At 41.6% G+C, this 12,540-nt stretch overlaps 1 protein-coding gene across 1 annotated transcript in view; it reads left to right on the top strand.

The window, feature by feature from the left end:
• Positions 1-5,680: 5,680 nt before the first annotated feature.
• LOC140185741 (cytochrome P450 26C1-like) overlaps positions 5,681-12,540 on the top strand; it is a 31,498-nt gene continuing 24,638 nt past the window's right edge. Inside the window, exons 1-4 of the mRNA XM_072239336.1 lie at positions 5,681-6,230; positions 7,193-7,417; positions 7,981-8,256; positions 8,969-9,124. Coding sequence (XP_072095437.1) covers positions 6,027-6,230; positions 7,193-7,417; positions 7,981-8,256; positions 8,969-9,124 — 861 coding nt within the window. The 5' untranslated portion in view covers positions 5,681-6,026. The remainder of the gene's footprint in view (positions 6,231-7,192; positions 7,418-7,980; positions 8,257-8,968; positions 9,125-12,540) is intronic.

Here is a 12,540-nt window from a genome sequence, read left to right as displayed (position 1 = left end):
AAATTATTTTGATACCTGCAACTAAAATGAACCTTTCAGCCTATTCTAATTAAAAATCCAAATGTATGTAAACTTCAAATATGCCCACAAATAGATTTTTATCCCGAATACAACTAGCTGTTTATGCTCTGATTGTTTTAATTTTTCGCGTTCTTTTTATTGTTCAGCTAAATGTGATGTTGATTTTATGGGAATTGACTTTACGCTGGCCTATCAGCTTTCTTCGTTATGTAAAGTAGTTTATTGATTTAAGCTTCTGGTTTTGGCTAAGGTTTTGTGGACGCACAAAAAAAACTATAAAGCAAAAGTGGCGTAAAATTAAGCACAAGAGAAAGCATTAAATATACAGTTTAACTCGATGGTGCCCCTCTGGGTTGATAGCATTAATCGTAAGGAATAGGGGCTTTTGTAACGTGAATACAGCTTTCATTGCATAACGCATAAATTTACATTGGATTTTTTAAAATCTAGACTATGTACCCTATATTACCAGCCTTTTTAGTTTCTCGATTGTCTTGTACATAACCCACATAAAGGAAAACTGGCGAATGTCTTTGGTTGAGTACTCCGACATTACCGATTATATTTGGAAGTTGTCTGCGGATGTGTGATCGAACGAAGGAGGGGTTTGTTTTTTTTTAAAAAACTGGAGGTTTTACTTAACGAACTACTCAGAACCTTGCCGAAAGAACAGATTTTGTTTCAGTAAACAAGTTTTAAATGTCCCCTCGAAAGAAGAGAATCGTATGATGTGTTCCGTCTCTTTCTCTCTGGGCGAATCCGTGTTCTGTTTCTCGTTTGGATTGTAGAGTATCTGTCGGTGTGTGTGGCCTGAATCGTCGCATCACTGGGGTTTCTACTGGGCAGGGCTGAGTCCTTAAAAGAAAACACCTAATGAACATTCTCTTGCATTTTTTTGGGGTTGTTGTTGAATTACAACTCCACGTCCGGTAATTATTGAAAGACGGGGAAGAGCGGGCAGCATGAGAGCCGGTACTCTAAAATTAGTTTCGGATTATGAGAGGGAGTAAATGGATTTCTGATACGGAGATCTTAGTGATTTATCCAAAGATGAAACATACTGTCCCCTAATTGAGCTAAAAGGAAACCCGGAAAGAAATTATACTCTCGAACCAGGAAGATCGCATGTATTAAAAGCACCGCTGGATTAGAAGCGGGGGGGGGGGGGGAAGCCTTGATCTTAAGCATTTTTCAGATAGCGCTCTGCTATTTTGTGAAGAAACATGTCGTGTTTTTGTTCTGCTGCCTTTTAAGCAATTTATTTCTTCCTTAAAATATATAAATTCATTTTTAAAACGTCTATTGTAAAGGAAATAAGAGAATATGAATAAGCTTGCACCTGGCAATCTCTAAAACATGTTGGTTACATTTATTGTCATTAACATCTAAGGGGCAGTTACTAGGACAAACGACGCCGCATAAGTAGTGTGGCCTTTATGCCTGCTCCCTCTTAAAATTATGTTCAACTCTGAACGACCCAGTCTCCCACTTTTCAGGACTTCACTACATGGAATATATTTCCAGTGAAGCGCCAGGCCAACTTTAGGAGGTCCTTAATAGAATCCGGGACAGATCCTGGTACCTCTTATCCTTGGAAATGGCTTCTCCACAGCCAGGTCGTTACTGTTTTTCTGTTTCCAAATGATCAAACATTGGAGAATGAAGGTAGACGGAAATAACCGGGGTAAGTGTACAGGTAGTCATTTGCAAAATTAAAAGTTATCTCAGGCTAGGATTAAGTCAGACATGAATTGAAACTGGAGATTCCACCGTGGATTTTTGTTTTAGATCTTATCAAGTCACTGATTGCACTGAAAGATTTAAAATCATATCACGCTGTAACAGCATATCAAAATATTTGAAGCTGAAATTGTGCCCATTGTTTTATATTTGCGTGTCAACTTGAATGCCGACACATGTTTGCACTGCCCCGTACAAATGCTTTCTCGGGGAACGATTCCGAAATCCTACAGGTATGCGCGAATTTCAAAATAAATTGTTTACGTCAGCCATATCCTGTCTCTGAGTCAATCAAAAAGTGGCGGAAGTATCTTCGAGAAGACAAGCGAGTGTATATTAACGCTTTTATTTAATTACGAGTTAATCCTACATGTTGTGTACTTAGATTTTAATGTCTAAGGAATGCATTCCATTCATTTTGTTATATTAATATGAATTTGTAAATTTCCTTTATTTTCTACATAATATTATAAATGTTACATGTAAACGTGAGAGTATGCACATTGTACGGTGGAGGAAAACAGTGAAGTAAAACATTCCGTTGATGATTAGGCTAAGTTACTTTATTAGTCTTGCAACTGTGATATCTGGTCATGTCTCACACAAGAATGCCAGGGACAACGAGAGATCCTTTTTGAAGGAGATCGATATCATATTGAGGTGAAACACATCTCCTAGCAGCATTTGAAGAATCGGAATGACAACAAATAAAATTAGACAGTTTTTTTCCCCAAACCAATTAAAAACAAACAAAAAAAAGAACAAGAGAATTGTCAGGACCTTCTGGAGCCGAGTGGGAAAGAACACTTCCCTCGGGAGATTCGTTGTTTCTTTGTACTGTTAAAGGGACACACACAAATATAAACTACACCAACAAATACCAACAGGTGTTTTCAATAAGTGGGTGTGGGAAATGAGATGGTACACCTGGAACTGGGAGATCAACTAACGATGTTAAATTCAAAAGCAACTGTGAAGGGACAAATGCAGCTAAACAAAGTGAAGCTTGGTGTCCCAGTGAAAAGAGAGTCGAAAAGAGAACAGAATTAAAAGTAGAAAGTATCAGAAATCCCAGCAGGTAGTATTTATATAACCGTGCGTGTATAGCGGTTAACCAAAAAAATATATTTAATTGGAATTGTATGAGTACTTGGCTTGAAAAACGCTGTTTATAACACGAGACTAACTTTTTCCTACGGCAACTGGCGGATCCTCTGCTTTCAAGTAGTATTTTCGAGGATTTGGATAAAGCATACTCGCGCAGTTGGTGGTCTGAGTTAAGGAGGAACAGTTCGAAAAGACAAACCCCGTTGCGGGTAATTAAATCCCAAACCACTCAAATCTCTGCTGGGAGGAAAATCAATATGGGGGAGATGAACTATTTTAAAGGTGTCTGGACTGTATTATGGGGGTGGGGGGAAGGAATCTTGAGCAGATGTAAAATATATGGACTGCAGCGGAGACCGGTTAATAATAATGAACTGTAGATAATGGCAAGGAATGTCGGAGAGAAGTCGATGCCTGTGTAGAAGGTGACTCAATGTAAAGAGGGCCTTGTGTCGTTATAGTGTTTTTATTCCGTACCAACATCGGACAGCAAATTACTGAATTAGCAATTCGATATCATAAGTGCGTAATTTTAGCATTTGCCTGTTGAAACAATAATAGGCTGGAAGGTATTAATCAAACTGTTAATATTCTTAACTTACATTCAGGATTGTCTCTGTAATCCTGATGGTCGACATTTTAGTTTGGCAGATTGGTTTAAATGCACACAACTGTAAATGTTGGGGACATATTCGTTTTTATTAAAGTTGCAAAATACGCAACCAGACTTGTGTACTTTGTATCTGCAAATAATTTATCTTAGAATCTTTAGAAATATAAAGTTAAAAGATTTTAAAGTATTTAAATTCCGGTTCATTTTTAACAGTATAATTATCTGTTTCAGCAGCGGGGCGAGCGGTTGATGTTGAGTGTCGAGCAGGGTTACGGATCACTGTACTGAAGGTTAACTGTGAGGCTGAACTGTACATAATTATTCCAAATCAATTGCTTAACACCGCACATGATAGTTTCATATCAGTTATCAGTTTTACAATTTGTTATTTTTTACTGGTTAAGTAAGCTGCGCATTTCCAGCAACACTGAAATCTGAACGGTTCTCACGAGTGCTGGGTATCCAGGTCAATACAAAATTACACAGGCACTTATGATGCATAAATCCCTGGTGCATGTTGTTATGTCCCAATGCCTTTTACTCAGTGACTAATCGTCATAAGGTACTATTATATCGTATAGATCTCCAGAAAAAGACCCAGCGCACCACACCAGCCGCTAAAAAGCGCATCATCAGCCTCTTTTAATCGATGTCAAGTATTCAGAGAGGGAAAAAAAACAGGTGAACTCTTCTCCCAAGCTTTAATAGACTATAATAAATGTTTGTCTTGCGCTTTTTCAATCGATTAATTGATTTCCCCTGTTTGTGAACCAATGGATGAAGTAAGACTCGCCTCCAGCTACTGGGTTTACTCCAGGTTTTAATTCTGGTTACAATAACAAAGTGTTCAACCTTTGTCAGAGAACGACAGAAAAAGTATGTGATCAGATTGCCGTTTGGGGGAGGGTGCTGGAGGGGCGGGGTCCTGTATCCTTTGGGGTTACTGACTGGTCTATGATGGACTCTGTAGCGGTGGCCGGCTGTGTTGATGTGGAGTTGCTGCTGTTACTGCTATTGGTTACCTGTCCTCTCACTGAGTTACTCGAGTCCGAGCAACGTCAGTGATCTGGTGCACTGACCGCTCTCCTCGCTCCTTCGATTTCAATCATTGCGATCAATTCTCTCTTAAATCCATCTAATTTGGCACGGATTATCGCAATCTGATTGTTGCAACTTTACAAAGTATTTAAATTTACCAACGACGTCATCCGAGGAGGTGGATAGTCCAGTTAGCGAATATCTATAAAACCGCTGTACATAGAAAACCCACCAATACTCACCCGGAACAGGTTTATGGTGGAATTTTAAACGAAAACTACCACACAATCTGTTAAAACCGACTATCACCTCCGACGTTTCAATTGCGTGAACGGCAAAACAGTAAGTTTTTTAAAAAGAAAGCTGGTTTCTCTCGTTAGCCTATCTATTATTTGTTTTCAGTCTTTCACTGACAAGTGTGAATAAGGACTGCAAACTTTCACGCTTTGCCGCCGGAGATGCAGTCTGGGATTGTGCGCAGTGCTAATGCGGTAATGGAGTACCCGCCAGCAGATTACGACCCTATTAATTTCATATTTGCTGTGTTTACAACCTGCAAGGTCAAATCTAAATTTAAACATTGGAATTAATCTAGATCCAACGAATCCGTTACTGGTTGAACTGCCTCAATCAAATGTGTTTTAGTAATCGCCTCTTGCTCAACAAGGGTTATTGTCTCAATGTTAACCATTCTTTTGGCCTAATTAGATAAATGCATGCTTGTGGATTGCACTGTTGAAATCATATGTCTGCACGCTGAATTGTTGAATGAGTAGTAGTGTTGCCGGCACGGATAATAATATCCATGCTCCTAAGATAACCCAAACGACCAAACAGGAGATAATATTTTAAATACTGGATATTATCGTTGGAAATTAAAATATTTTAAATATTGGATATTATCGTTGGAAATTAACTGTCTACGAATAAACATTACATTGGGAAAATGCTGAGGAAATAGCCAGCCTCCACTATGGCATTCAAATATTCCGGGTTTAAAGCATAAGAGTTGTTTCTGTACAATTTGATAGCGAACAAACATGCTACATTTTGCAGGTTCAGACTAATATTTGCGACTCGTAACTCCAATTAAGTGTGATCTCAAACAGTAAGTCCCTATAAAAATTATTTCCAGTTTTTCTCCTTTACCAAGTTGTCCGGCTTTAACGATTAAATAAAATTGTAAAGCACGCCTTACAAATTACAGCAGTGTTTATTGGATAGCACTTAATACACAATCATTCTGAATCGCTGCCTTTCCGATAGACACTTTTCACGGTCGATCAGTAGTTTCTACCAATGACAATGTTTTGTGTGCAGGATACGAGCGGAGACTGAAGATTCCCGAGAGATTAAACCGCTTCCAATGTGGTGTTGATACGAGGAGATAGAACGTCCTATTAATATCAAAATATTATTATCGAGACTGAGTCCTCGGCGCAAAGGTTGATAGTTCGCTGTGAAAATAAGTGTTGGCTGCCGTAAATTACTCCCGCGGCCGCTGGCCATGTTCCTGCCCGGGGTTGACTACCTGTCGGCGCTGGCTGCGGCTCTCGCCTCGCTGCTCTCAGTTCTGCTCCTACTCGCAGTCTCCAGACAGCTGTGGACCCTCGCCTGGAATGTGACCAGAGACAGGGACAACAAGCTGCCGCTTCCCAAAGGCTCAATGGGCTGGCCATTACTTGGAGAGACGCTGCACTGGCTGGTACAGGTATAGAGGGAGAAGGCAATAATCGTTAGTGAAGCGGATAATCCTGCGGGTCAGGCGTTTTATATCGGCGGGAGGGGCGGGCACAGCGTCCATCCAGGTTGATTACCTTTTCGCTTGTGCTAGGTTGAGTTGTACAGTAAACAAAGCTGAATAAAATAACCGGTTTCTGTCTGTCGCGTTCTATGCTAATGAATAACAAGGCGTCGAGCTCTAAGGCACTTCCTGAATTTATTGGCTCCTGGTTTTATACATCCCGCCAGTTATTGCTCCATACGTAGGGAGAAACGAAGTGTCCCGAGATTGCCTCCAAATACGTTAGTGTCATAATTTGGGTTTACATATTATTCTAATGCTTTTTAATTTTTAATGCAATTTTTTTGTTGTATTCTTAAAAACAGTCTCCATAAATGTGCGGGTAAAATCTATCGATAGTATCTGCTTTTAGTGCTGACTGTGGGTCGCGAAAGCCGCGTCTACTCTACATTAACACGCAAGGGTCAGATCTGTGTGGGCAGGTTATTACGCATTACATTAAGGGATAAAGGATTGATTTGGGAATATTCGAGATGATGGGAGGGTGAGAAAACGGCGAACACCAACGAGGATAAAATATGCAGAGGAAGATAAAAAAAAGAATACTCCCATAACCCGAGTTGTGTGCGGCCGGGAAGGGGAACCCGTCTGGTGAGATGGGTGTACTCGTTTGATATAGCAAAAGAAAAGTTGCATAAGCCCCACTACATCAGGTTGTGGTGTGCTCCCTGCTAACTCGTGTGGGATTTGGTTTTGTGAAGGGCGAGGAGTGATTGAAGGGTCTGTGCCAAAACCTCGGAAGCACTCTGAGTTAATTACAAGTGTTTTCAGATGTCGGAAGCAACTTGGATGTGGGCACTTAGACTGAGCCTCGAGCTTTCCGCCAGCGCTCGATTCTCCGTGACACCTTCCTTTCTCCCTTTCGGCAGGGCGCCAACTTCCACGCTTCCAGGAGAGAAAAATACGGAAACGTCTTCAAAACACATCTGCTGGGAAGGCCGGTGATCCGAGTGACGGGTGCAGAGAATATACGCAAGATCCTGATGGGGGAGCACAGCCTGGTGAGCGCGCAGTGGCCGCACAGCACCCGGATCCTTCTGGGTACCAACACGCTCGCCAACTCCAGCGGGGAGCTGCACCGCCAGAGACGGAGGGCAAGTACCTTCAGTGTGGAGGGGAGGCGTGGAGTAAAACGGAGACGCGGGAGACTGCAGCTACTGGTACCTGGAGCAGCAAAAATAACAACCTTGGGGAACTTGGCGAGTCGGGCAGCATCAGAATACAATGAAAATTATCCTTCCTCCACAGATGCTGTCTGACCGTAGAGTTCCTCCTGTTGTTTTTTTTTCGCACGAGTTCTCAAAAAGGAGTCATGCATTCAGGCACTAGACTTAAGTTTAAGAAGAGCTTCGAATAACCAAATTACTAATATGTGGCTTCGACCCAAAGCATCATCATTTTCTCCTCCTCCTCTCCGCCCACTCCCCGCAGATGTGGGTCCACAACGCTGAGCTCCTCCTGCAGTTTGTAGCTCCGGATTTCAGCATCTGCAGTCTCCTGCATCTCTAAGCAAATCGCGGGCCTCGCAAATCCGAGTGGGTGATTTTAATGCGCCACTGCTCTTGCTTCGATCCGCGTGTCTGAGCATTTTAACAGATTGCGGGATCTCGCAGTTGGCCCGCGCTGTCTCTGCACTCACACTCCGTTGTATTTGCAGATCCTGGCCCGGGTGTTCAGTCACGCCGCTCTGGACAGTTACATCCCTGGCACACAGCAGGTGGTCCGCTCCCGGGTGCAGCGCTGGTGCGAGGGGCGAGCCCCCGTCACCGTATACCCGGCCGCCAAAGCGCTGACCTTCTGCATCGCCATTCGGATCCTGCTTGGTCTCCAGGCTGCGGATCACCAGCTCGACCATCTCTCCAGCATATTCGAACAGCTGATGGACAACATTTTCTCGCTGCCTTTGGATTTTCCCTTCAGCGGTCTGCGTAAGGTACGGCAACGGAGTAGTTTACGTTCAGTCTGTCATCTGTTCACTCTATTTCTCCTCTGCAATCTTTCCATATTGAATGCACCTCAACGTAAGATATGTTTTTGGATTTAGAGTGCTGAGTAGCGATTTTTCCACGGGACTGTCTTACAACCTGTCGCGGACAAGTCCAGGTTTCACATTCGCTTTCGCTGATTATTTTCCTGGGAGGTGTCCTGCTGCATGAAGAGCGTTTGGGCCGCTTCGTTATATAAAAGAGCCGAATTAATGTTTGGAATTCGTAAATACTGTATTCTTTTCTCTGCACTTTTGTGAGAAACTCCAACACTACCACCTTCTCCCTCCCCCACCCGAGCTCTTGCTTCAATATTGATGCCGAGCTTTGAATTTAAACTTCTGCTGGTTTTCTGTTTCTATATAATTGTGCTCACCACAACATATTAAATGACAGGAGCATTTTAAAGAAGTGGCTCCCCTTAAGTAGGCAGAGTATTGTTCAGAGTATTCAGTCTGTTTGCAAGTGCTGTAAGAGGGGAATGTATCAGATTTAAACCAGAATTATCTCATGCTGCAGCTTCTTTTAGAGTTCGTGGCTAAGAGACGCATTCATTGTAGCTCTCAGACAACACCATCTTGATAAGCATTAGCCTTCAATATAAAATGGACTCCGGCTGAAACCTGTTTTATAACAATATACTTTGTTTTTTTTTGAAAGGGCATTAAAGCAAGGAACGCATTGCACGAGTACCTGGAAAAAGCGATTTCTGAAAAACTGCAACAAAGCAGCCCAGGCGCTTACCCCGACGCTTTGGATTTCATGCTGAAAAGTGCGAGGGAGAACGGGAAGGAACCAAGCCTCCAGGAGCTAAAGGTAATCGGATCCCGACTCTCAGAATGGGATAAATCCCCTAGCCTCCCATCCTCTTCCTGAGTTTCTTTCTGCTTTTACAATGTGCCGTTCCATCCTTATCAGCTTCCTACCTCCTCATTAATAAACAAAAGCAGAAAGAGTAACGCGGTGATCTTTGCATCTCCGAACAACCCGCAAGCAACAACTGCCGGTGCATCGTCCAAGCGAAATGGTTAACGACTTGAACCAGCACTACGGCGTTGCCTATACTGGTGTGCATCTTGTACGCACGCACAATGCCGATAACCGATCAGGAGTAACATCACTCACCAGCTTAGGGCGCAGCGAAGCCGGTTTCCGTTCTGTGGTAATACTTAAGACTATGTGTAAACACCCCGCATCGAATGGAGCCAGTCTGCGCTCTGCCCGTCGACCCCAGCACTGGGTGCTTGAAGTACAGCTGAACGTTAACGCCGGTCGGTCTTCGCAGTCCCGATCTCCCGAGCGCAAATGGAGCAAGAATCGTGCCGAAGTCTTTATCCAGTTGACTGCCCCTGCTGGTAACGATTCTGAAGCTATCGCTAGTTACTCGAAAGGCAGGCTTAGGTTTATGCGCGCGTATTGTCGTTCCCACTCGCCTTCTAAACCGTGTTGCACCTCCAAAAGTAGAAATGGGTTTGGAAACACAGAACAAAATTGGTCTTTTCAGATGATGCTTTCAGTCAGAAAGTGCAGTACGCTTTTTGTTCAAACTGTCTGGCAGGAAAGTGCTCCACTGTTAACTTCACACATGACATAAGCACAGAATGGTCACAGTATTGAAGGAGACATTTGTCCCACGGAGTCTGTACTGTACTGGCTTTACGGAAGAGCAATGGAGTTGGACTCATACCTTGGCCCTCTCCCCAGCATCCTGCAACTTGTCCTTCCAGATACTCCCGCAGTTCCCTGTTGACTGTTACGATCGAATTTGCTCTTCCATGTACGGAAGAGATTCAGCAGATGCTGGAAATCAACTCTCACGAAGGACTGATGAAGGGTCTGGGCCTGAAACGTCAACTGTTTACTTCTCTCCATAGATGTTGACTGATCAGCTGAGTTCGATCGTGTGTGTGTGTGTGTGGGGGGGGGGGGGGGAGGTGCCCAGAGTAAACCGAAATACTGACCACACGTTGTGTGGGGGAGTGTGGGCGGAATTCCTTCTGCCCCTTGTACAGATAGGTCCTTGAAAAGACCAGTTTTGTAGTATGTAGCTGACTCTGTCCAGTCACTTTGTCACTGAACTCCTTAAATGTAAACTCATTTTAATTGGTCTATGGAGTTAAAGACTATCCAGTTAAATCTAGACTGTACTCAAATTAGTGTCTTTAGCAGTGCTGCAAAGGGAAAATTAAAGCCTTTTTATAAATGTATTCCAAGCCAAACATAAACAATTGGAATTTATTCCACTGATGGAACAAAATAATAATTGGAATTTTCTAGAAGCTGCAGGAAAATAGAGGATATACAGTAGTTTCATTTCAGTTGTTAGCCAGAGTATATTGTAATTTTATTCAGAAATATATGTTGTAAAATGAAAGTGCTGCTGTTTACACCATGTACCTTGGTAACTTGGTTGCCACAGACTTGTGCAACAGATTAGGGTAATTATGTCAATCATACTGCATGGACTGGAAGTACTGGGAATGAATTATAGGACAGCAGCCTAATCTAGATTTTAAAAAACTGAACATGTTGGAAATACTCAGCAGGCCAGGCAGTATCCATGGAAAAGAAACGGGAGTAGCATTTCCAATTATTTCTTCTTCCACAGGTGCTACCTGACCTGAGACTTTCCAGCATTTTCTGTTCTTATTTATAATTGCTTGGGTTTGTAGTTTCCTCTTGCTTTTTAATCATTAGCAAGTTGCCTGATTTGGTCATTACTGATGGCAAATAATAATTTCACATTTTTGTGTTCTTTTATATATATCTGACTATGCTGTGAAAAATTTAAATGTCTAAAAATTTACACCTGCATCCATGAGTCACAGTGTTTTTATATCCTTTTATAGTTATGCTTACTTTGATGGGAACCCAATTTATAAGCAATCCTATTTAAAGTCATTTGCAAGTAAAATGACACAGTTTATCAAAAGGACTTCATGAGTGTTTCTCAGCACCTGGTAAACATTATAATCAATATATATAATTTCTGGAGAAGTTCCATCATGTTGATTGTCTTCAGAGAGGACTTGAATAAATTAACAAGCAATTTATTTTGCACTCTATAATAACTTCATTATACTGAACCTATTAAGCCTTTTAAGATGCTAATTTCATTTTTGGTATTAATGATTTTCCACCCTGCTCTAACATTACATTTACATTGCGAGTCATGATGATAGTTTGCATGAATTATCAAGGATGCCTTCTTGATCTAATTCCATTGAAATTTACCACATAAGAAAATGGGAAAGTTCTTCCTTTCTTAACTACACTTGCTGCTGAATTTGAGATATCTGTGGGCACACATCAGGAGAGAATAGAAATAACCCTTAAGATGACAGAATAAGTGTTCCTGGCCAGAGGAACGAAGCAATGTAGAAGCACTTTGCCTTGGAGCATTACTTTTGCAGTAGTCCTAGCCAGATTCCATACTAGGATTCTACAGGATGTCCTCAGAGAAGCTATCTAGTAGTCTTGTTTTGACATCACATGCAGATAAACTGCAGAGGCTTGTGAAACTGGACATGAGAAATGTTTTTGGGCCCAAGGGCCCTCTTGTATATTATAATTAATTTAAGCTGATGTTTTATTTTGTAATGCACACAAAATGCTGGAGGAACTCAGCAGATCAGGCAGCATCAATGGAAAGGAATAAAGAGTCAGAGTTTTGGGTGGAGACCAATCATTGGGACTTCAAGAAAGTCAGCTCTCTTTCTGTACAATGATAAAACTTCGTATGTTTTTAATATCCATATAGAGGATCTTTTTTGGCTGTCAAGAGTACAATTCAAAGCCAGCAACTGCAAACAAGATACAGTTTTTTGGAAGCAATTGTGCAGCCAACAGTCTTAAATGTTTAACAGTATTAAGTTAATGATTTTCTTAAAGTCAACACAAAAAACAATAGTAACAACTGAAATGCAGACTCCATAACTTCATAAGAGCTTTCTGTCTCCACAGCTCTTTGCCAAAGGTTGAGGCTCCTGCACTGAACTCAGTGTTAACCCCAATGGAATAATTATACCCAATACTTTTACTGTGCAACTCCATTAATCACCTACTATAATTTGGTACAAATGTTCATTTTAATACAATAATTGTATGAATAAGATCACTTTCATTTCAGTTCCCTTCAGACATGAAAATTAACTATAAATTTGAAATCTTTAAAATCCTTATTTCCAGCGATGCAGTCCAAAGCTCATTTCTGCTGTTAATATAAATCCATT

Source organism: Mobula birostris, chromosome 21 (genome assembly GCF_030028105.1).
Source record: "Mobula birostris isolate sMobBir1 chromosome 21, sMobBir1.hap1, whole genome shotgun sequence".
Lineage (NCBI taxonomy): Eukaryota > Metazoa > Chordata > Chondrichthyes > Myliobatiformes > Myliobatidae > Mobula > Mobula birostris.
This window is presented reverse-complemented; position numbering and strand designations above follow the sequence as displayed.